Below are 25,726 nucleotides of genomic sequence, written 5' to 3'. Positions count from 1 at the left end.
CTGTGTGTGCTGGCGTGTTTGAGATGGGTTACTATTTTTTTCCTTTCTCTTTACATAACACATTCAATTTGAAGGGTGTGTAGGGAAGTGACTTTTAAAAATTATTAGTCATCTGTAAGTAACAATCTTCTGCTTTTAATAGGATGTGAGGCAAAGGTTTCCAGAATTTGGATTCATCTACATGGCCGTCAAAAGGGGCTCATTGGCGAAGGACGATGAGGTGGCACTCAGGTTAGCCAGAACTCCCATTTAGGATCCACTGTGAAAGGTACTAGTTTTGACATGGCTAATGGAATAAACAATGGAAATCCTGTGAACTATGCTTCATGTGTATTATACAAAGTGGTCTATTATTCACAGGGCTGTCCGTAAGGTACACAGTACTGAAATTATGAAGTAGAAACTATCATCTTTTTCGACATTTTCCCACCAACTTTAAGGTTTCTTGTCTATGTTATAATTAGAATGCTATATTTGGAGACCTTTATCATCAACACAACTTTGTTCTTCCCACTCTTGAAGTTTAAAGCAGAAGAGGAAAGCTTATGTTTAGTTTTTCCATTTAATTCTTAACAAAGAGACTTCTTTATTTGAAGCATCCCCCTTTTCTGAGTTTTACAGATCTATTAACTAATGTTTGTGCAATTCAAGCTACTAAAAAGTAGAAGAAAAAAGGGGGCAGGGAAGTAGCCAGGAAACAAGAGGGTAGGTGCAGAAGGGATGAATAAAGATGCACAGCACCACACTCCTGCACTTTGCCCAGCACAAGCTTTTGGACATTTGCATAGCATGTCTTTGTTACCTAGTGGAAAACCAGTTGCTTTGCTTTCAGCCAGCGTGCTCCAGTCTAGAAGAAAATCCATTTCTATTTAGAATTCTCTGAGGTTTCACCTATTCTGAAAAGTTAAATCTTGAACTTTGCTACAGTGTAAAAAGTAATGAGTGCTATGCTGTACAACCGGTGTTTCAGAGAGAAAAAGAGCACAGTCCCTCCGTGCATCCAACAGAAGTCCCTGTTTATCTGTACCTGCCTGTTTGCAAACACTACTTCAGAAGAATTTACTCCAAATCAGGAAAAAGGTTTGGGCTCTCATCATGTTCCAGTCCCACAAATGTAAGCACTGGAGAAAGGCTACTACCACATTTCCCTTTCATGTTCAAGAACCACCCAGCACTTTACGGATGGGGGCACTGAAGAGTGATGCTGTTAGTGAAGGTGCACATCTTCCAGATCAAACACAACTTACCTGGGTTTTGCTGGTTTTCATTTTTTATAATGAATTTCAGGAATGGTTTTGTTTTAAAATATGGAAGACTCTGGATCTTTGTGGACAAGAGCACCAGTGTTTTCAGCTGGACTTTCTCCTGAGGATGGCTTTAGTTGTCCCAGAAACCAAAATTTTGCTAAAAGAAAGCTGAGATTGCTGTAGGAGCTAGAAGCAAACTTTAGAAGATGAGATAATGTCAGGTTAAAACCCAAAAGCCTAATAATTCCTATCACCCTGACAGCTGTCAGTGACCTGCTATATACAGCCTTTAAAAATAAACTTTTTGGGATACTGTACTGCAAGTGATTACCCACAATGCAGTTAACTCATTTTGCAACTCCTACACAATGAAAAATCATCCTTAACAAATGATATATCCTAAGAACAGATATGATAATTTTGCTGCAACCCCTCTGCAGTAGTTCCCTGTAGCAGCTGTTCAGTGTTGATCCAACTGATGTCTCCCAGTGGCTAAAGATTACCAACATACTCTAATTAGCCATACCTTGTTTATGAGCTGCTTGGCACTACTTAAGTGTGAAAGTCTGATCAACACGCCAGTTTCATCCATATTTCATTTCATGCCATTTATTCACACATGTATGAATGTTACACGTGGATGAAATGATGCAGCATCTCTCCTTCTATCCCTATCAAGGGAAGTTTGGAAGTGCCATCAGCTTCAAAAGGCTTCAGATTTACCAGTGCTACAGCCCATCGTGTGCAGCTGCAGGCTACATGGGATGGGAGGTACCACACCCGCAGTCCGTTCCACCCAACCCATCTGTGACAGAAAGGGAAGTTTCAAGAGGCAGAGGACACGTGCATTGTCGGTAGCTAAGGGCCCTGCTGCAGGAGGCAGTTGAACCAGAAGGACCCAGCTGCACCCTTTAATTAGACTCTCCCAAATTGTCACAGAGTTACTTCCCGGGGGGTATACATATAGCGAGATACTATGTGACAAGTAACACCAAAAAGAAATAGTAAACAAATGTCCTTATCTATTCAAGAGTTACAAACACTTTTTCCAGTGCTTTGAGGCTTTATGTCCTGCAACCTTATGTCCAGTGACAGAGGACATCTCTATAGCCTGCACAGTTAATTTTGTATTTCTGTATTTAAAGCAGTAAAAGGGACAGCACCTATTTAGCGTGAACTGTTAGAAGGGATTTCTGTGCCCCAACAAATACTGCAGACATCCTTTACCTTAATCTTAACATCCCACAACAAAAAAAAAACACACCGCCAGAAAAACCAACCACCCCACCCAAAGAACCGTCATCCCAACCAGCTTCAAAAGAGGTATCTCTTATTTATATCCACTCTACTACCAGTTTCTCAGGCACTCAAGGAACTGCAAAGTGAAATAACTGGTAGAGCTCAACAGCCAGCTAGAGGAAGCGAAAGGCCCTTCAGGGTTAAAACACTGATGAATTTCTCAGTGTTTCAACTAAAGCTAGGGCTAGTTCTGGGTACAGCCCAGGCAACTGAATTATTCTGGCGGTTAGAAGCATTTAAGATTAAGCTTCCAAAGTCTCTCCGCATGTACAAGGGCAGATTCAAGGATACATTCTGTAGGCTGTCTGCTTATATTTACAGCAGTAAGCTTCAGTGGTTTACCTGAATCAGTGCAGAGGCATGCATGGACACAGGTATCTTTTGACCTCCACTGGCAGCTCTTGACAGCCCTACCACAGGTTTTCTAAATGCCTTTTAATCAAATAAGGATGCATTCAAACAGATTAGTATGACTTGCTAAATTCTTCTCATGCTTCTCAGAAATCTAGGGGAGGAGACAGTTTATGGTTGTCTATACAGAAGGGTAAGTGCACATAAAGCACAGTGGTTCATTTGGCATGACTAATCTAGCTGAAAGAACACAATGCTTTTGCACTTGACCCGAGTACTACCTGCCTTTAAAGCAATTCTTCAGCATGCCACTAGCAGCTTGACTCCTTGTAAAAATCTCAGAGTAAGTGTTCTTCAGGTTTTCTGACAGAAGATGAAACACCTCCCCTGTAACAGTTCTGTTAAAACAAATGAACGAAACATGGTAGCTTGGCTCAGCTTTTCCAGTTAATACGTGTATATTAGGACACATCAGTATTATTTAAACTGAAATATGATACAAGATAAATTCTGGAGCAGATACAAAAATGATGTTTCATTATAACGAATCTGGTAATTTGAAATCCTATGTTCCACTTTTTTCTATCAAACTTCACAGCTTAACACAAACTGAAGAGCACTTCCAAATCCTAATAGTAATTTCAGACTTACTCCTTCTCCACACACGCAGTTGAGGACATGGAAAAAAATAACAGTATGTACCTCTGTTGTTTTTCTTTCATTCAATGCCAACAAGGAACCAGAACGCATGATTAAACTACTTCTTTCTGGATGAACTCTCTGAAGTTTAATCCATGGCCTTCAGGTTCATATGTGTTCCATATAACTCAAAGCACATGAAGTCAGAGCTGTTTGCCCTTACCCCTCCTTTCTAGTCAATGGAAAAAATAATCTAGTAATGCAATGAGGAACGGCTTCTCTCCAAGTGAGAAGCCTGAAGTTGAGTGGGGCCATCCTGAGGTATCAGGACACTGCTACAACAGCTGTAGGGTTGCTTGTGCTTTTGCAAACAGTACTGGCTACACTAAGAAATGTTGGTAAGAGAACAACTACAGTACCTAGCATCAGACATTAAATTATATTAGAGCTCTCTGCAAGACATCTCACTCAACTGTTAGTCTGTAGGAGAAGGGATATATTTCAGACTCTCCTACTGAGCCCTCCACCTCACCCATAACCTCAGCTGCTTCCCACAGGCTCCCACTCTCCCCTAAGCTTCCAAGAATGCTTCCTCATCCCTTCTCCTTTCAGTCGTGTCCCCAAACTGCTGATTTGGGGTTGCTTAGTTTGGAGCTGTGTGCATCCTGATCCACCAGCATGGTAACGGCTGAGCCTTTTTTTCAGTCTAAGCACAAATCTGGATGTCTCTCAGAGGAGTTACTGGCACCATGAGGTTTACTAGTTTTAACACATATTTTGGTAAGTCAACAGCTTCAGAGAATTTTTAGATATACCAAAATCCCACAGTCTAGCTTGGTAATGAAATGAAACTTCCCTTTAGAGAAGCTGCCAGCTGTAGTTAAGACATGTTACAAAAAGTCTTAATCCTAAACCTTTTTTAATTAGGTATTGACCTTTACACAGTGATCAAAACTAGTATTAGTCTTCCCAGAGTCAGAGATATTTAGCTGCATAGGCATAAGGTCAGGGCACTATTTTAAGTTAAGCAATGCTACTCTCCCAGGCCCTTATTTAGACATACTTCTCTAGAAGAAAAAAGTTGTTGTCTTCATTTACTTTGACATGAGCTATTAGAGAGTAACTGTCAAAGAAAAATGTTACTGTCTTGCAAACAATTTAACTGTATTTTTTCCGGGTCTTACTCTTTGAGTGTTAGATGATGTCAGACATCTTCATGATAAAAAAACCCTAACCACAAAATGGTACATAATTCTAATAGCCAATATGCAAGTAGCACCTAAGCATGTAGCATACAGAAGTCAATTCAAGCATAAACAATTAATGGGCTCTTTTTATTTCAGTAAAACTAAAGCTTACAGCTTGTTAACTCATATCCATTCAGGAAGAAACCCATAAAAAGTTGTATTAATAAAAACTGGCAGGCTTTCAGGCCTCTAAAATATTTTAAACATAAGATACAATAAAAGATATTAGATGCTTACATTACAGTCTTGCTGCCTTACACACCATCCTAAAAAGTGAATGAACACATTCAGTAACTTCAGGCATACCATTAAAAAGACAACACTAAGTGCTCCAGTTTTCTGTACCATAGAACTTTATTTCAAATTCACATCTTTCTAGGCAACGTATCCAAAATATTTGACTCAAACGTACCTTTGGACTGTAAATATTCTGAAACACAGGGCATCAAGCCTTTCCTATGTCCAAAAAACCGTAAGTTTTAGCTCATGTTATAAAAAGTAACCATGTGGAATGTAACAAGTCATAATGCGAAACCAAAGTGCTTCAGTCCTGTAGCACAGACACTAGTGGTCTTCTAGCCATTTGTCAACATCACAGACACCAAAAGAGATGTTTGCTCTGTTCACATCCCCACCCCCCCCCAATGACCTCTGGACCGTTATGGTGAAATTTCGTGAACTGACAACTTAACAGTATCAGTAGAGCAACAGTTTCACTTTGATACTTCAAATATTGAGTTATAAATGAGGCATCTCCTTACTATTTTCCAAGTTCCCTTAGTAACTACTGAAGTGCCACTGTGTTATGCAAGATATAACTATGTTCCAGTTAGCCTTTTAAAATCCACAGTGTGCTATATTCCAAACCCAAAGCATTGAAACCCTTAAATTACTTCCCCAGACCCCACCAGCTATCTAAGACTCAATATTTGTGTGCAATTCTTTGCTATTTGCATGTGATGAGATTAACACTTCGCTCAACAGCTCATATGAAAGAACTATAAACTCTCAAAGCAGAAAGTTAGCTTAATAAGATTTGGACAATGGTAGTTGTATGGAATATGTGCTCAATTCAGAAGTGCCCATGCTGAAGAGAGCTCGTGTTGCAAGTGTCCAGTCAGGAAACCTCCTTTCTACACAAGTCTAATAAATAGCAGTTCTATTTATCTTCCAGAGTGAAGGAAGTTTAAGACTTAGGCATTTAATTCTCTTATCTGTTACAAAAGAATTAGCTCTGTGGTGTAATCCGTATGATTGTTAACCCCCTTTCAGACACCCCATATTGTATAAGTTTACAGCTTCACTGGGAAGGGCTGAGGGAACATTTCTGGTCCTGTCCTACAGATGTAAAGACAAAATGCTTTACAAGACTGATTTTATCCATCGTATTTGTGGCAACCGACCCAAAATGAAGGCACATGAAATCTATAATAATATAGTTTATAAACCGTAAACTGAAGCTGAACCTCTGTATAATTCCTAGTCTTTCTGCACAAAAGTTAATGCTACGCAGAGATTCATTTTTTTTTCCTCACATAACTTTTCCCGGAAATAGCGAAGTGTCGCTTGCAACCCTATGCAAATACTGCTATTCATTGGGTTTTGACATAAAGAGCAGGAATTGGTAATTTATCTGCATGGGAAGTCTGAAACCAATGAATTGCTATCACTTCCTTCCCCTGCTGCTCCAAGAAATATAAGTCACCAGCAACAGCTAGACAGCTGTTACCTTCAAAGTGCTCAGCACTCAGCAGCAGTTTCCCTGTGAGGTGCTCTAGAGCTTGTGACATGCATTTAAACAGTATCTTAGATCTGGATTTTAACACGTCAAAGCCTATCTACTTTTGGTTAGTTACTAGTCTGACATGCACAGGCATTCTGAGGAAGCCAACTTGAAACATGCTTTGACAAATGTTGCATTGAAACTGGCGGTACCTTAATAGCTAAGCACTGATGAGCTGCTACTGTGAGCAGCATTCAGGATCCAGGGTCAGCTCAATACCTCATTCTTAAGGAAAGCTGAATCTGGATACAAATCTGCCTCCTATATTTCACTAGTATTGCTACCTTTAAAGCAGAGAAACAAGATTCAAGGTTTCTGAAAGCTTTAGCAGACGGATAGGCTTGTCAATCAGATTAAGACTCACCAGGTTGTTAAACAAGAGTTCAAAGACTTGGTTATCACTTCTCAGGAAATACAGGTTTAAAAGAACCCAAACACCATTGCCATCACTTGCCTAGAACATGTCATTAGACTGCTTTCACTCAGGATGATAAACAGGGATAGTTTCAGAGTTCTAATCATTCACCCTATGTGTGAATTCACATACCTCTTTTTTTTCTTTTTCTTCTTTCTCTTTTGATTTTTTTTTTTCTCCATTTCTGCACAGAGTCAGTTGAAGGGATTGGCACAGAAGTCACTAGTGAACCCAGACCTGCAGCTATTACATTACAGGACTGTATTAGTGTTTCATGAAGATTTCATGCAATGGTGTCTGCGCTCTTTTCTAAAGGAGAACGACTTTCACAGGTAGCACACAAAACACATTTTCAGCAAATCTTCTGATTTTAAATGCAGTGAGCTACACAAACAACATTAACAAGAACTGACCAGACTTAATAACTGGAACTGCACTAGGTCTGGCACTTGAGAATTCACAGTGATTAAAATAAAATTGCTTTGCCTAAGATAAAACATAAGATACCAAATATATAAAAAGACTCTTTGCTTCCATTATCTTGTATTAGCATTCTAAGAGCGGTAAGGTGAGCAAGCTCAGTAGTACCTCAGACAGCAGAGACTTCTGCATGTGGTTAACTTTATTCATTGTTTGCAGTGCAATGGGTTATGTTTTTAGAAAAATAGATTTACGATGTCAAATGAGGCAATATTCAATGCATAAAGTCAACACAAGCTGAAGTCTTTGATGGGTTGAAGCTTGGACTCTGACAAGAAACCATTATCTACCATCTCATTTAGGGTACCTAACTCCACAATGTGCAAGGTGGTATTGCTGTCAAAGAGAAACTTGAAATATATTTGCATATAACTGAGGTGTTCTTCTGACATAGCAAGATGTTTGTAAGTATTTTATAGTACCGGCTGATATATAAGAGGAGAGCATTTGTACTTTTCTCTCCCTCACTCAACTCGCTAATCCTAGCAGATTCACTAACACAGGTTTCTGTGTTTTTTTCTCTAAAAGGCTGCTTTTAGAGAAAAAGGAGCACAGCTTTTAAACACCCCAGTGTTTCCCAATGCACCCACAGCCAGCCACTCATTTCAGCACCAACAGCCCAGCCGAAGCAACTGCTCTTGGGAGCTGTAAGCCACCAGAGCCCCTGCTGACACACTGGGATCACTGGCCCCACTGAACTGGGAGTTAAAGCAATATACTCAAACCCCATCTGCCAAGTCTGTGGGTGTAGATGAGCACACACTAGTACCTGCCTCACCTTCTGTGCTACACCTTTTGGTCCTTGTGCCCACCTCCCAGACCTCCTGCTCCTCGGCCTTATCCAAAGACATTGGACTTTGGCCTGAGCTTGAACGATGCTTTCAGGGATTTCTCCTCGTGCTCTTCCTCCTCAGTGTCACCGCGAAAGGAGGGAGTGTTGTGGATGATCTGAGTCCTGAAGCGGATCTTGTTAAGCCGAGGCTTCATCCGCCCGCTGCCGGAGGCTTTCCTCGTCATCTCCTTGCCCTTGCCTGGCACCGCTGCCCCTTCGGTGCCCTCAGCTTCCTCCCCAGCGCTGTGATGGTGGTGGTGGTGGGAAAGGCGGTAGCTCATGAGATTGGAGGGCAGCACCTTAGAGAGCCGCCAGCGTCCGCTCCCATTGCCAGTGGCCCCTTCCTCTTCCTCCTCCTCCTCCAGGGCACCCACGAGGCTGCGCATATCCCCCGAGGTGCCCTGGTGCAGGTACTGGGCAGCCTTGCGCCCGCTGTAGTCGCGGATGTCCACATCGGCGTCGTAGGCTCCTACCAGCAGTTTCACCACTTCGGCGTGCCCGTGCATGGCGGCTATGTGCAGCGCGGTGTGCCCGCCGCTGGTGCGGGCGTTGATGTCCACAGGCAGCTGGTGCCGCTGGGCGAAGTTGACCAGCGTGGCCAGCAGCTCCTGCCGCCCGTGCTTGGCGGCCCAGTGCAGCACCGTGAAGCCGGTGATGAAGTCCCGCTTGCAGAGCAGCGCCGGCTCGCAGCTTAGCAGCCCCTCCAGGCTCTCCCACCGCCCGTCCGAGGCCGACAGCATCCAGGCGTGCTCCAGGGGGTCCAAGGCCACGGCGCCGGTGGTGCTCCCCTCCTCCTCGGCGGACGACGAAGCCACCGAGGCGCTGTCCGAGTCGCCGCCGCGGCTGCGGGCCCCCCCCGGGGGGGCTCCACGCTTCAGCTGGGGAGAACCGCCCCGCGCCCCCTCCCGCAGGCTCCGGCGGCCACCGCTCTGGGCCGCTGTCCCGAGGGGGCTCTCCGCTGCCCCAGGCTCCTCCGCCGGCGGAGGCCGCCCCGGGCCCGCCGCTACCGCGGTCTCCTCACCGCCGCCTGCTCCTCCGCCGCCTGCTCCTCCGCCGCGCCCGGGCGGCGGCCCCCGCCGCGAACCCTTCCGTTGGCCTCCAGCCGCCGCCGGGCTCGGCCGGGGAGGTTCGCCCCGCCGCCCTGCGGGCTGAGAGCGGCTGCCAGCATCCTCGCCCGGCGGCGACGGCACCTCCTCAGCGCCCGCCTGAGGGGAGGGCGGCAGGATCGGCCGCTCCGCGCTGTCCCCCACCGCCGCCGGCTCCTTCTCTCCGGGGCTCAGGGCGGCGGCGGAGGGCTCCGGGGTGCAGTACCGTCGGCGGAGGTGCACGTACTTGACGCCAGTGCCGGGCTCCTGTCGCACGGTGGCCACAGCGTTGACCAGCTCCTTGAAGCGGTGGCGGGCGGCGGCGCGGCGGCCGGGCTCGGTGGGGCTGAGCCAGTCCCGGAAATGCTCCAGCAGCTCCGCGTTGCGAGCCCGCCCGCCCCGCTCCGCCAGGAACCGCACCACCGACTCCTGCCGCAGCTCCGCCATCACCGCCGCTACCCCATCGCGTCGCACCGCCGCTTCTTCGGCTGCCGCGGGCGCGGCTGAGCCGCTGCCGCCCAGGCCCCTCCTCCTGGCGGCGGCAGCAGCGGCGGCGGCATGCCCCAGCAATCACGGCCGCGGTGGCGCCGAGCCGCGCCGCGCCACCCTCCGGCAGGGAGGAGGGGCCCGCCCCAACGGCAGCAGCACAACTACCGCCCGCCCATCGCCTCGTGGGGCCGTTGCGGCCCCGCCTCTGCCCGGTGGCCCGCCGAGCATCGGGCCGGCGGCCTCGGCCCCCGGTGGTCGAGCGGCAGGTCCGTGTGCCTCGTTCGGTTCCTTTGCGCCTCACCTCGTGGGGCCATGGCCGGGCTCCCTACCTGCCAGCTGCTGGTAGGTGCCGTCCGCGGTGCGGGAGCCAGGAGCTGAGGGCGAGCTGCTCCGGCGGCCGTTGTAACCGCAGCCGCTGTGCCGGCGGTGCCTGGTGGAGGAGTCACCCGGAGCGGCCCAGGGGACGGGTTCGCAGCGCAAGGGGAAGGGAAGCGGTGGTTACGCCGCACAGAGGAGTGGAGGTGCCCCTTGCGCCGACCTGCCCTCTGGACCAGCCGGGGCGGGGGTCAGCGGGCGCAGTGCAGCTTCCGCCTGCCGCTGGGCTCCTGGGGATGCCAGCTTTTAATACCCGTGTGTTAAAGTAACCTGTCTTAAGCTGTCGCCCTTCCTGGGGCTCCCGTAGCGTGTTGCCTGTTTCAAGTCCTAAGTTGAGCCTTGGCTGTTGAAGGAATGCCTTCCTTATGCATAACGGCAGAACTGTCAGTGCAATACTTTGAAGACATTGATTCTGTCTATGCGTTAGTGCTGGAGCATTGGTTCCCTTCCTAAACATGAAAGAAATCGATTCATTTATGACTTGAGTTTTCTGCCCATGTGTCACATCTCAGCAATGCGAAGTGCAGAAGGGTTCTGGAAACATCATGGAGTGTGTGGAATTTGGGAAAAAATCCACACCTTGGCTGTGTATGTAGTTACTTGCTTTTGCCTTTTCTGGTAGCAGGAAGGTAGATAAAGTACCTGTCTGTGGTGGTTCTTGGCTCATCTGTGCCACTGTGCTGTTCCACCCCAGTTGTGCCTGTGAAGCTGCCCCATGAACTGGAAAAATGGGACACAACTGTTAACTCTTTTGAAGTTTTCTTGGGGGATTTTCATCTGGGGCAGTGTCTTTCTCTGGTTCTTGATGAAGCGGCGTCGAATGGGGAGAAGGAAGAGGGGCTTCTGAAGCAGTTACTTGTAGGGCGATTGTTAGAGCCATCACAGGGCCCGACCACACCGGGCTGTCTGTCTGGTCAACCTTCGGCTGAGAGCGAAAGGATGTTCCCCTGCTTGCTTGCCACTTGGCTGGTGAGCAGTGCTTGCCTTCTGTCACGGCTCCCACGCGGGGAGCTCCAGTTCACACAGGGTCTCTTTAAAGCCTATATGAATCCTTTGCAGTTGCAATATAATGTAATGCAGTGCATAACTTCATATAAGCGCTCTGTCTTTGCACATACTGCGTATATATAGTGAGGATGAGAGCCAGTACTTCACAGGGTGGTTCTCATGGGAAGCTGAAAAAATGCAGAAAGGAAAAAAAACCAAAACAGCTTAAGGCTAGAGTACAAGAAACAATACAGAATGATTTTGCTGGTTAATGTTTGTGTAGAGTGCGGTGAGATGCAGTAAATCAGGAAAAGTGTGTGACAGTGGGGTTGAGGGTCCACTGAGCAGATAGATTTGGTAAGGGAAAAGAGGGAAGCATGTGCATGGAAAACTTTACAGAGAATACTGTAAAACCAGGATGTATAACATAATTCTGTAGTGGAGGAGGGTGATTTTGTCTTAGGTTTATAAATGTAAATTACATAAATGTGATGATGTAAAATATATTTATACTGACATCACATAATGTTTCCTAGTTTAACACATGCCATGTAATTATTGAAGTGTTTCCCACTGTATTCTGGAAAAAGATTTTGTTTCCAGTTTTTTTCAAGAGAAATGTAAAATCACCCCCGGAATGCGGCCCAAGCTGCTTCTGCAAATCTGCTCGCTATTGGGCTGCACAAAGTCCTAGGTGCAAGTATTTAGTACTTCTGATTTTTGAAAACGTGACTTCTGGGAAAGTTTTGGCAGCCGCTGCCACCATACAACTGCATACAGTGCTTGTCTCTGGTTAACTGAAAAGGAGGGAGTTGCAGTCAAAGAGAGCTTCTAATAGCAACCACCGCTGTCTTATCCAAGACTTTCTCATTTGGACAAGGAGCATCAACAAGAAGGGGCTGACGCAACCAGGGGTGAAGATGACTGACTTGCTTGCTCTTCAGGAAATTCAGTGCTAAAGCTGCAGCAGGCACAGCTGGGCCCTCACAGCCAAAGAGGTGCTGATCTTCCAAAAGTGAATGCAGATATGATACCAGTACTGATACCAGTGTGAGGATTTTTCAGTGTCAAGGTCATCTTAGAGGGCTGCACCAGATTTCTGTTCATCTGATTTCCCTTCCATGAAACATACAGGTTGAGAGAGACCTAGTGCAGACCACAGAGGTGAACACTTTCTCCTCCTGCATAGCAGTAGTTGAACAGACCAGCACTGATGTTGTTATCCTTTGCCTAGCACACAGAGCACTGTGTGCTGTGAAGACCTGGTTTCTATTTTGCTGTCAGGTATCAATTCCCCACCTGCTGCCTCCTACCACATCGATCTGTAAGCAGCAATGGAGGAAGAGGTGCTAACTGTGCTAGATTTTCAAGGTATTGAAGTGCCTGTTGATGAAGAGAGGCCCTAATGGCATTTATGAGTTAATATGCTGCGGTCTGTGAAGTCACCTCTTCACAATTGGAAAACCAACAAAATGTCTCGGCTTGCTTGTTTGCTCCTAAATACTTCATGATACAGTCCAGAAGCTGTCTTTCAGTAACAGCCTGCACACTGCATCCCCATTCTCTACTGACGAGCCCACCACTTTTTCCTCTGCCCATCCTTGGTGAGTTCAGGGCATTCAGGAAGATTCTGCCCTGCCTCAGATTTCTTCAGACAGAAACATAGGACGGAAATATCAGCTTTTGTTTTCCAAAGGTTCTTTCTGAGGTCTCTCCATATGCGCATATATGAAGGAAATCTTGTGTCAGCCTATGGTTTGCAGCAACTTCAGCTGTGTTGTGTGTTGGAGTGGGCTGGGAAATAGTTGGTGCACCAGAATGGTACGGAAGAAGTCATTTGAAAGGGATAAAGGAAGAATCCTTGGCTTCTGATGTTTGGACTCATTCCTAAAAGTTGTGTGCTGTTTCTGTCAGACTGAGTAAATTACCTGATACCTCTGAATGAAATTGTCAGATGAATTTTCACTGCATCGTCTTTTGGCCAATACTTTCTTTCCCCTACACACCTTTTTGGGGAAACGTTTTGTTCCATACTTGACTTCTGTGTTTTGTTTTTTTTTTTATTTTATAGAATAGACTGACATATTAATTCCATGTGATTTTTAAAATATCTCCTTTCTTACTCTACATCTTCATGGACTTTCTATTTTTTCTGCCTCATCCTCCTATATATTCTGTTCTCTTCTGTTGTTATTTTGCCAAGGTTTCCTTTCTGTTCCCTCTACTCATCCCATCTGCTCCCTGTCTTTCTTTCATGCACATATCTGCATCAAGGCATGTCAATGGTATGCATGCCTACACCACACATTTACATTTTAGATTCTGACTACCCAAAAATGGAAAGTAATTTTCTACTTGCTTCCAAAATCTGTTTAGTTTCCTACTTACCTCCTGTGTTATAAGGCAAGAACAACATTGATATTTGCTGGGTTAAATGTAATGTTGGTTATTAAGAAAGTAATGGATTGTAAGAGAGTAATGCAGTTTGTTTTTGGAAGATTAAAATAGATTTTCTGGTTTAACTAATGTCCGCACCTGTTGCTGATAGTGGAAAACTCAGGGCTCCAAACGTCACATTTGGAGCACCCATGGACATGTTAACATGTTGTTATCTGCCCTCATGGCTGATGCTTACGCATCCTTTGGAGGGCCTCTGTGTAGCTGCCTGGGTCTGGCACAATTCTCACCTCCTGCCTAAGCACACGAACATTGATTACTTTTTTCCCTCAAGCTTTGGAGGGCACATCTCAGTCTCTCCAAGCTGAGTGCCAAGCTAGTTCTTTGAATGGACTGCAAGTCTCATGCTGCAGGAGGCTTGGGCAGACAGATGCGTGTAGTCTGAGACCCAGCTTTTGCTGTGGAGTGGCCCAATTTTGAGCAGTTTTAGTCTGAAATAGGCTGCAAATTTAAAAGGTAACTATATATATATTTTTTTAGTTTGTTTCTGAAATTTACACCCCAGTTTTTAAATGTTACTTTTGTCTCAGTCAGTGATTTTTCTTTGCATATTCTTTTTAATGGGCAAAACAACTTGATATAAAGCAGTATACTTGATTAAATGAATTTGCGGAAGTGCCAATGCAGTTCCATGAAACGTATGCTACCAAGCCTTTAAAAAGAGGGTGAGGGAAGGAATGATGTGGTTTGGACCACCTCAAGCTATCTGTATTGTGTGCTTCTTTGAAAAGAGTATGAATTCTGAGAAAGCAGTGATAAATGGGAAGTAGTCCCAGGAATATTACAGCTCTCGTAGAATTCAGATGACAAGCTTTGAGTTATTCAATGAAAAAAGTTGGATGAGATGCTGCCTTCAAGCATAATTTAGCTTCTCCATCCAACAGATGCCAATTCGAACAGACTGGCTAGTATGGTGACATAATTGCTTTCAGCATGATTTGCATTTCCTGTTTTTTGAGTTATCACCATATTTCTAAACTAGTGATATAGCAGTAACTTGTTTTTCAGCTGGATGATGTGTTATTTCTTTGAGAAGCAGTAAGATGCAAGCTTCATGTGGTCAGTTTGTGTACTTAATTTCTCTGCATATCTATTAGTCTGTATGTAGCAGAGTGAAGCTGCATTAGGTGCTGGCACTGAGGGAAAGACTTGTGATACCCAGAAGGAAAAACATAGGCCATTGCTAATTGCTTTGCAATTGATTTCAGTAACATTTTTATATGATTTTTCTGTAGCAGGATGATGACTATCGAGCTTTATCCTTATCTGGTCATGTTGGTTTTAGTACTTTACCAGATCAACTGGTTAAAAAATCCATCAGTCGGGGCTTCTGCTTCAACATCCTTTGTGTTGGTAAGTACTATCTGGCTGTTTTAAGGCTTTAGTAGCATACCCATCCTTAGGAAGTGACTGAAATTTAAATCCAGTTGCAATGCTAAACTCTTTCTTTAATGTCAAGCATGAACTATAATTCCGCGCTTTCCCCCAGCTTTGCTTATTTGTATCCATCCTTCTTCTATTTAACATTTTCATAAACAATATGAAGACCAAATATGATGCAAAATGTATTTATTGATTTATGGGCAGCTTCTTGGATTCTTTTGAGTAAATTATGCTACTTTTACTGTAACAAAGAGCTTCAGATCAAAACCTCCTGAAATTCCAAGGTGGTCTTACTGAAGTATTTCTGTACTTCTCAAATGTTTGCTCTAGTATTTTTATCCTTATTCATAAAACCCCTGTGTTGAACCCCGTGGTTTCACAGCTAGTTACTTAGCTTTTAAAATCTGTAGGAAAGTAGTTCACACTTTTAAAAAAACACAAGTGTCAAGAGACTTCTGTTTATTGCTTATTAGGGGGTAACTCTTCTATCTGTAGGATGAAAAAATTAACTAGAAGATACTTAGTGCTCATTATGAAGAAGGAATGCAGGCAATCATTTAGCTCAGAGAAATCAGTTGGCAATTTTTTGTGTAAATTTGTTGAGTTCCTGTGATAACACTTTCTATGCTTAGAAGGTATTTATTTGGTGTGCAAAATGTCTTCCCTAACCCTTTTATTTAACTTTAGGGGAAACTGGAAGTGGGAAATCAACCCTTATAAACAGCTTATTTAACACCAGTTTTGATGACCCTGTGTCAACGCATTTTCTGCCAAAAGTAGAACTTAGAGCCCAGACTTATGAACTGCAGGAAAGTAATATTCTTTTGAAGCTGACCATTGTAAATACAGTGGGATTTGGTGACCAAATAAACAAAGAAGATAGGTAAGTGCCCTCTTATTGCTGTGATATGCAGAAGTTCTGGTCTTCAATTGCAATTGATTTTTCTTTGGACTTTGTAGTAAATACTTGTCTTGAATATACTCCAAATATTTGGTTAACTGTTTGTGTACCAAAGTAAGCATGTTTTTCTTCTCATCTAGGAAATTATTTTAGAGAGCAGATGAACTCTTCCCCTTTCTTTATGATATTATCTTTTATAAATGTATGTCAATAATGCATGCAATAGTGACTTTGTTTTGGAGTGGTGGAAAGCAGGGACAAGGTCAGTGAGAGACTTTTTAAACAAGCAAACAGTTTACTGTAGATTATATAAATTAGATATATAGGGGGTTTAAACATTTGATGGGAACATATTGAAGACCATAAACTGGAATGAACATCAAATGGATTTCTGAAGGCCTTTGTTTTTCATGTGGGGCAGTTTGATCAGAAGATGCAGAGCTACCACACTAGACTCTTTCAGAACTTCTTTTGAGTCTGTTTTTATGAATTGAAGATTTTAAAATAATGAATTGTCTCTCAACAGACTTTGTTTCTTTTATCTTAATTGTAAAGCATTTTAGCAAATCTTTGTGATATGTGGGTGCCTAAATGATAGTAGTCATAAATGAAGGTTAGAGAGTCACATTAACATTGTCATGAGAGCAGTGGCTTATGATATGACTGGAAAATAGTTACTGCTTGTGACATGGGTAAATAAAATGCAAGTAGTAGAATAGATATTAGAGGGTTTTCTGTGTGGTGTAGGAGCCGCCTTTTAGTCCTCCTTCTAAGGTTGTGTGTAACAACAACTTAGGAATTTTAATAGCATTTGATCTGGTTTCTAAACCTTGTGTAGTAGCAGAAATGTAAGGGCACACTGCCTTTACATCTAGCAACACTTTCTTTTCGAAAGCAGCTTATAATCTCTTTTTAAGTAGGGTAATGCATGCTTAAACTGTACTTATTGCAAATCAGATTTACATTGTTCTCTTGCATTCCTCCTTTTTAATTTTTGTCTATTGCTTAAGAGCTCTCTCTTGTACAGTACTTCAGAAGATAAAGGAGGTCCTATTACTTGGTACTGGTAATTGCATATTCTTTCTTTTCTCTTACTGTATCAAAAAGTTTTTTGTATCTTCCTTGTATCTAAGAGTCTGCAGTTTCACAGCTTGATTGCAAAAATTTATAAAACATCACTTGGGAAAATTGGTTATAATCATAACTAAATTTATATAGCTTTTGTTCACTAATAGGAACTAGGAAATGTTTCATCTGTATTAGGGGCACCATTCTTTTTTTGAGTAGCATTTCAGAAAACAAGAGTGATCAAGATTTAACTTTCTGCTGTAGATACCTGAGCAACCTTTTGACAGGTAAAGCAAAAATCCACAAAATGGTACAAGAGGAATTCCTTTCTTAATTTGGCTCTGTTCAGGACTAGCTAATCACTGGTTGTTAAATTTTATTTCTTACAGCTATCAGCCAATAGTGGATTATATAGATGCACAATTTGAAGCCTATCTCCAGGAAGAACTGAAAATTAAACGTTCTTTATTTAACTACCATGATTCTCGCATCCATGTTTGCCTCTATTTCATTTCACCTACAGGCCATTCCCTGAAACCCTTAGATTTATTAACCATGAGAAGCCTAGACAGCAAGGTAAGACTTTGAAACAGAGTGCCAGGAATTTGTCTTACTTTCTGAAGCACCTTGCAGCTTTTAGGCCCTCTACCACCTTTCAGTTCGATATCTGTGTGTTTGGTTTTGGGATGTTTTTAGTACTAGTATTCTGAACTTAAGGATACCTTAAGCTCTGCAAGTAGCTTGCAGCTCATCACCTGCTTGTTTACAAAGAAAAAGGAGAGAGACATCTGGCAAGATGCTGAAAAAAGAAGCACTACGAGGTGTAAAACCAGAATAAACCCATGCCAACTTTAACAAACTGTTAACATGTGTCTTACTGTGATTGGGCAGGGTACCCTCCATCAGCACTGTAATATTTCTAGTTAAGCTTGTTTCTAGTTCGCTATTGAGTTTCGGGACTGCTGGAAAGTTGGCATATAAAAAGCTTTGCAGTACTGTGAAGATCTTCATTGCAGATAACCAAAGAGTCAAATCCCATGAGCAGAACACCCTGCCAGCATGGCTTTTTCTAAGATAGGCTGCATTAGTGTTTTAAATGTCACATCTTGAGTTGTTTTGAAAGCTTTAAAATAGCAGTTTCTGATGTGATTACTTGTACTTTCTAAATTCTTATATTTTTTCCTGTAATGGGCTGGATGAAGCTAAATGTTTAGGCCATTTTAAGAAACCTTTTGTAATTTGGGTTTAATTTGTTGAAATTTTGAGAAGCTTGCTCAGTTAAATGCATTTGTTGTTCCTCTAGCCCCTTCCTTTGTGTTTTATTAGCATCTCTCCTAAAGGTACATTTCTTCCTGCATTTGCTTGTTCGTGAGGTGTTTCTTCAAAATAACAAGGATCAGATCAGCTGTCTGTTCCATATTTGTGATTGATGAGGATATTTGGGATTTTGTAATTTTGTTTGTGAATGCGTTTGCATTTTGAACTTTCTTAATAGCACAGAGCAAGTGAGGGGAGAAGTATGGTGGGACAAAGGTAGGAGAGACAGGGCCACCGCTTTCCTTATGCCAGATAAAAATGTTTGTGAAAATATCCTGTAATAGGCACTGAGAGCTAAAGAGCCTTGGTATTACAATATGGGATAGTCTCATGGAACATATTGTTCTACTCAGAGTTTTGAAGTTGGAGGTTGTGTTAAACCACAGAAATACTTGGCGTTGTGCTCTCATAAACTGAACTACCTTTAAAACAGTGTTTCTTCCAAAAGAAAAAGGAAATAGATCCATGAGTCCCAGTATCCTGAGAAATATTTTCCCATCAGGATAAAATGAGCATAATTCTGCTTTGGGGAATTTTAGCTTCTAGCCACCTGCTCTCCTACTTTGGTAGGAGGCTTGCCAGACTGGCCAAGGAACCTTTAAACTAGATGTGTTGGGGGAGGGGCGCATCATTCCATCCCATCACACCCAGTCAGTTGCCATCACCTGTAATAAATGCTCGGAGCAATGTAGATACATTCCAGCCGCTCCAGCCAATGAGCCAGCTTCATTTGGAGCTCAGCTCAGATGCCTCTATACAAATACTCATAGCATGGGGAACAAACAAGAGGAATTAGAGATGTGTGCACGTCTATGGGGAGATGATATAATAGGCATTGTAGAAACATGGTGGGATGGCTCCTATGACTGGAGTGTTGGAATGGAAGATTACAGGCTCTTTAGAAAAGACAGGCCTGGCAGGCGCGGAGGGGGAGTTGCCCTTTAGGTTAAGGATAGGCTGGAGAGTATGGAACTCTGTGTGGGGACTGGTGAGCAGTTAACAGAGAGTTTGTGGGTCGGGGTTAAAGGGAAAAGAGCAATGGGAGACATCACTGTGGGGATCTGTTATAGACCGCCTAATCAAGGAGAACCTGTGGATGAAGCACTCTGCAGACAGATAGGAAAAGCCTCACGCTCACAGGCCCTCGTTCTCATGGGTGACTTCAGCCACCCTGACATCTGTTGGAATGACGGTATGGCCTGGCACAAGCAATCCAGGAGGTTCCTCGATTGTGTGGAAGACAACTTCCTCCTGCAAGTAGAAGAGGAGCCGACAAGGAGAGGTGCCATGCTTGACCTCGTGCTCACCAAAAGGGAAGAGCTCATTGGAAATGTGATGCTCCAGGGCAGCCTTGGATGCAGCGACCATGAGATGGTCAAATTTGAGATCCTCAGAACAGTGAGGAGAGAGTGCAGCAAGCTCACTGCCCTGGACTTCAAGAGAGCAGACTTTGGCCTCTTCAGGAACCTGCTTAGTAAGGTTCCATGGGATATAGCCCTAGAGGGCAGGGGGGACCAAGACTGTTGGTTGATATTCAAAGATCACCTACTACAAGCTCAGGAGTGTTGCATCCCAACTAGAAGGAAGTGCAGCAGGAGGGCCAGGAGACCTCCTTGGATGGATAAGGAGCTGCTGAGGCAACTTAGAGGGGAAAAAAGAGGCTTGTAAAATGTGGAAGCAAGGACAGGCCTGGGAAGAATACAGGGATGTTGTCTTGGAAGCTAGGGACCAGGTTAGGAAAGCTAAGGCCCAGTTAGAATTAAACTTGGCTAGGGATGTGAAAGAGAGCAGGAAGGGATTCTACAGGTACATAGCAAATAAAAGGCAGCCTAGGGGCAACGTGGGCCCTCCCTGAAAGCTGTCAGGAGAACTGGCTACCCTGGATTTGGAGAAGGCTGAGATTCTTAATGACTTCTTTGCCTCTGTCTTCACTGGCAAATGCTCTTACCACACCATTTAAGGCTTGGAAGGCAGATGCAGGGACTGTGAGAATGAAGACCTTAGGCCCACTGTAGGAGAGGATCTGGTTCGAGACCATCTTAAGAACCTAAACGTACACAAGTCCATGGGACCTGATGAAATCTATCTGCGTGTCCCAAATGAAGTTGCTAAGCTGCTGGCCATCATATTTGAAAAATCATGGCAGTCAGGTGAAGTTCCCGACAACTGGAAAAAGGGAAATATAACCCCCATTTTCAAGAAGGGAAAAATGGATGACCGGGGGAATTACAGACCAGTCAGTCTCACCTCTGTGCCTGGCAAAATCCTGGAAGGCATGCTAAGGCACATGAAAAACAACAAGGTGCTTGGTGACAGCCAGCATGGCTTCACTAAGGGGAAATCCTGCCTGACCAATTTGGTGGCCTTCTATGATGGGGCTGCAGAACTCATGGACAGGGGTAGAGCAGTTGATGTCATTTACCTGGATTTGTGCAAAGTGTTTGACACTGTCCCACATGACATCCTTGTCTCTAAATTGGGGAGACATCAGTTTGATGAATGGACCACTCGGTGGATAAAGAACCGGCTGGATGGCCGCTCACAAAGGATTGTGGTCAATGGCTCAGTGTCCGGCTGGAGACCAGTAACGAGTGGTGTCCCTCAGGGATCGGTGTTGGGACGGGTCTTTTTCAACATCTTTGTTGGTGACATGGACAGTGGGATTGAGTGTGCCCTCAGCAAGTTTGCCGATGACACCAATCTGTGTGGTTCGGTTGATACGCTGGAGGGAAGGAATGCCATCCAGAGGGACCTTGACATGCTTGTGAGATGGGCTGATGCCAACCTCATGAAGTTTAACCATGCCAAGTGCAAGGTCCTACACCTGGGTCGGAGCAATCCCAGGCACAGCTACAGGTTGGGCAGAGAAGAGATTCAGAGCAGCCCTGCGGAGAAGGACCAGGGGGTGCTGGTCGATGAGAAAATGAACATGAGCCAGCAGTGTGCGTTTGCAGCCCAGAAAGCCAACCGTATCCTGGGCTGCATCAAAAGGAGCGTGACCAGCAGGTCAAAGGAGGTGATCCTGCCCCTCTTCTCTGCTGTTGTGAGACCTCACTTGGAGTATTGTGTGCAGTTCTGGTGTCCTTAACGTAAAAAGATTATGGAACTGTTGGAACAAGTCCAGAGGAGGGCCATGAGGATGATCGGGGGACTGGAGCACCTCCTGTATGAAGATAGGCTGAGAAAGTTGGGGCTGTTCAGCCTGGAGAAGAGAAGGCTGCATGGACACCTCAGAGAGGCCTTCTAGTATCTGAAGGGGGGCTATAGGGATGCTAGGGAAGGACTATTTCTTAGGGACTGTAGTGATAGGACAAGGGGTAACGGGTTCGAGGAAGTTTAGAGTGGATATAAGGAAGAAATTCTTTACTGTGAGGGTGGTGAGGCCCTGGAATGGGTTGCCCAGGGAAGTTGTGAAAGCTCCATCCCTGGCAGTGTTCAAGACCAGGTTGGACAGAAACTTGGGTGAGATGGCTCAGTGTGAGGTGTCCCTGCCCATGGGGGTGCAGGTGGGGGTTGGAAATAGATGATCTCAAGGTCCTTTCCGACCCTAACTATTCTGTGATTCTATGGTTGTGTGACTCTAAATATTTGTGTTTCTGCTTTGGTTCAGAGAGAACATAGGACATGAACAGCCTGTAACTGTTGTTTTATCCCTTTGCAATGGATTCTACTTTCTTATCTTACTCAAGAATAGAAATAGACACAGATGAAAAAGTATATATACTTTATATATAGTTTGGTTTCTGTCCCATTGTGAAACATGTTTGTTGACGCGGGAGCTATGGACAAACGCGGAAACGATCAATGTGATCAAGCGGCTAAGACCAGACAGCTGGGATTGCTTCTCATGTCCATCGTTCTTCACAACTGCCATCTCCTAGAGCTAAAACGTCTGGGTTGGTCGCAAGGTGTCCGCCGTCCCTCAGCCAATCCACACATGTTTGTGGTGCTTTTACTACTGTATTCTCCTAGAGGCAATACAGAACTCGGGATTTTCCAGGATGTGTAAGTCCCTAGTCCCATTTGCTGAGTGCAGGATTCTATAAAGAGAAGGTGGTACAGGAACATGCATACATTAAGTGTATAAGTCTGTCAAAAGTTGTCTTTGGTTTCTTCCTAAATCCACCACAGTGTACACTGTTAGCTTTGTTATGGTCTGCTTGGTACAAAACAAGACTGGATTAAACAGCTCAGGGGTGAAGAGGATTCTTGGAATAGGGTAGGGTCATCCTATACTCAATAATTCTGGGAGGAAAACCACAGACCCATCTTTGGGAAATTACTTTTTCTCTATTGTTTATAAATTGGATGACTAGCTAAGAATTTGTCCTCTAGCTTATACACATTGGAAAGTCCTGTAGTTTTTCTTAGGATTGAATCACTACAGGTCAGCCAGGTTTCATTCACAGATTAAGGGAATCCGCTGTATGTTTTCTTGCTGGGAACTAGTGCTTTTTAAACTGACACATCTGCGTTTTTAAGTAATTATTGCAGAATTATATATAGATTACTGTTAAGGCAGGGAATGATATGGATGTACCTTGTGAGGTTTAAATTTGTTGTTGATTCTTTTTCTTCAGAAAGAATAACTGACAATTATTGTATTGATTCAGAGATAGACGTAAATCATCCTGCAAGATAGCAACCAATAATAATTTCAAGTACATGTATTTTTTCCCTTATCTATAGCATAAAGGGGCAACAGATGTTTTGACATTAATGCAAAGTGTTACATGAAAATCTTAATTTAGAATAATAGCATGTTTTCTAACGGGGGGGGGGAATCAAGACTACATTTCTGGCAGAAGGATGATGAGAGCACTGAGTTTGGTGCTAGCAAACAGAGACGTAATGCACATGGATAAAAATTATCTCAATCTGCATTGCTATTCAGTGAGGCAGTCTCCGCTTCCTCTTCCCATTGTGCATGCTTACGATTTTTGGGCAGCCAATTCCCTGGATGAGGGAACTGATTGAAATTGAGAGCTAAAGATTTTTGCTTTGTTAGGGAACTGATCAAGCTGAAAAGTAATCTCTCTCCTTGGACAGTGTCAGATTTTAGTTCTACCTGGCAATGAGCAGCTACAGGCAAGGGGAAGGGCAAGACTGTATTTTTTATTTAAATGTAGACATTTTGGGGGTGGGCTTTAAAATGATTCTGTATTAATGGTCTATAACTTTGTAGCAAAATTCTATTTTGTAGCTATTGAAAGTTGGTTGTAGCTGGGGAAGGGGCTGGAAGGGAATCGGCTTCTGAGTGAGTAGCAGGCATAGGAGGGAGCACAGGGACTTGAGTCAGGTCTATATGTGACACAAATAAATATGGTTTATGTCTCTTGTTAGTTCAAACGTGTGGTCCCCATTAATGTTATTAGTGGATGAAAGCACTAGGATACTACTTGTCAAGTAAACCTTAGATGCTGCAAGCAGAAATTAATTTTATTTAACAGATTAAACAAAGGTAACTTTTTTGTTGCTTATCTAAAGCCAGTATAGCTTTTAAATTTTAATGCAATGGTTGTGATTAGCACCAGTGTTGATAGCTGTAATCAGTTTCTGGTGATTCCGCTTTGCTTTTGTTACTGGACTCTTCAGTAGTCTTTCTCTGCTATTCATTATCTAAGAAATTCTTTCCTAATTAAGGAGTGCTTGAAAGACTTCCATGTTGAAAATCAGCATAAAGGTTAATGTAATTCGGAAGACTGTATTCCATCCATTTTTAAACCTATAGGATAAAAAACCTAAATAGATGTCCCTTAGCTAATCTGATTGAAGCAGTGAATTACTCCAAGCTGCAATAGATTGTTTATACAATTCAAAATCACCTATGTTATGAAAAGAAAAAAATCTAGCATCATTGCCCCATATGCGCTTAGGTTGCGTATGCTACTTGTGTGTGACTATCATCTCATAATCTTAGCAGTCATACTTTGGAGTTGGAATGCCTTTGTTTTTTTCTCATCTGAATGTTTTGGTTAAGACACAAGACTTATTTCAAAAAACATCCATTTTGAATCCATTCTGAGATTCCATGTCCAGGCATTTCCATTCAGGCAGAATATATATATATATAAAGAATATATATATAAAAGTGGGGTTTTAAAATTTAATTTAATTTAATTTAATTTAATTTAATTTAATTTAATTTAATTTAATTTTATTTTATTTTATTGTATTTTATTTTATTTCTCTTCTCCCGCTCCCTTCCTCCTCCTTTTTGTATCTCTGACCAAGGAAGTATGTAAAATTCTCATCTTGAGAAATGTAGAAGAATTATTTGTATTTTCTCCCCAAATATTTGGACACCGGCATTAAATCTTTGTATGTAGTTCTGAAAAATGTGCATATTTTTGAGAAAAATTTGGCATCTACGAAGTTACTGTCATAATTGGTTTAGGAAATAGGTCAGTTTACCTTAGTAGAACTGAATTGCGAGTTCTGAATAACTAATGCAAAGACTGGTAAGCAAGATGCTTCAGCCTTTGCCATTCATCTGCTCATAGCAGATACTTCAGAAATGATCTGCTGTAGTGGCAAGGTGAATAAGATGTTGCTGTAGCTGAAAGGACCCCAAGGAAGCAGCTCAAGGATAGGCACGCTTTGGTAGCTAGGTTCCTTTTCTTTTTGTATTTATACTGTCAACTTTCATTTAACACCTGAACCATGTACTCTTAACCTAAAACTATTTTATTAGCAGAGATAAAAAAATCTTTATGTCATTTAGTTACAAGTAGGTGTTGCTGTTCTGAGCACTAAATTGTATGGGGACCTCCTTCCTCATTCTTTTCTCAGAATCAATTAATTTTAAGCAAGTATATTAAATAATCTGTCATTATTTTGTTAAATGATGCCAGTGGATGTATTTTTCATGGTTTGTGAAGCTTTGGTGACAACTGATGGAAAAGTTGGACTGCGGGGAAAGTTTTGAAAAGCTCATCACCAAACAATTTAATTTATAAAGGATGTCACCTCAAAACTGAAGTCTTACACATTTCATATAATTTGTATCATTAATAGGTGAACATTATACCAATTATAGGCAAAGCAGACAGCATTACTAAAAGCGAACTGCAGAATTTCAAGAACAAAATCATGTTTGAATTAGTTAGTAATCGCATCCAGATATACCAGTTTCCAACTGACGATGAAACCGTTTCTAAAATGAATGCCATCATGAATGTAAGTAAATGACAAAAACATCTATATTTTAGTACTAAAGCATCACTCTCTCATGCTGATTCATGCCTGTTTTTTCACCATTACCTTGAGGCTTACAGGTTTGTATGCAAAAAGTTTGTTTGTTTTTCTCTCTTCCTAAAAAGCTCATCTATTTCTTTTTCTTTTCTTTTTCTCTCCTATTCCCAAATCTTC

At 43.1% G+C, this 25,726-nt stretch overlaps 2 protein-coding genes across 2 annotated transcripts in view; one reads left to right on the top strand and one right to left on the bottom strand.

The window, feature by feature from the left end:
- Nucleotides 1–4,851: 4,851 nt before the first annotated feature.
- On the bottom strand, nt 4,852–9,943 carry SOWAHC (sosondowah ankyrin repeat domain family member C). The gene has a single exon (XM_061377839.1). The coding sequence runs from the start codon at nt 9,823–9,825 to the stop codon at nt 8,299–8,301; it is 1,527 nt and encodes a 508-aa protein (XP_061233823.1). The 5' UTR covers nt 9,826–9,943; the 3' UTR covers nt 4,852–8,298.
- A 196-nt stretch (nt 9,944–10,139) lies between these two features.
- Nucleotides 10,140–25,726, top strand: part of SEPTIN10 (septin 10) — a 29,306-nt gene continuing 13,719 nt past the window's right edge. The window contains exons 1-5 of the mRNA XM_061377840.1: nt 10,140–10,209; nt 14,925–15,039; nt 15,757–15,952; nt 17,428–17,614; nt 25,373–25,534. Coding sequence (XP_061233824.1) covers nt 10,180–10,209; nt 14,925–15,039; nt 15,757–15,952; nt 17,428–17,614; nt 25,373–25,534 — 690 coding nt within the window. The 5' untranslated portion in view covers nt 10,140–10,179. The remainder of the gene's footprint in view (nt 10,210–14,924; nt 15,040–15,756; nt 15,953–17,427; nt 17,615–25,372; nt 25,535–25,726) is intronic.

The sequence above is a fragment of the Neopsephotus bourkii genome, unplaced genomic scaffold (genome assembly GCF_033783945.1).
Source record: "Neopsephotus bourkii isolate Nb327-2 ecotype Australia unplaced genomic scaffold, CSIRO-AGI_Nbou_v1 NB_1760, whole genome shotgun sequence".
Lineage (NCBI taxonomy): Eukaryota > Metazoa > Chordata > Aves > Psittaciformes > Psittacidae > Neopsephotus > Neopsephotus bourkii.
The sequence above is the reverse complement of the archived record's forward strand: the minus strand, read 5'-3'. Positions and strand labels throughout refer to the sequence as shown.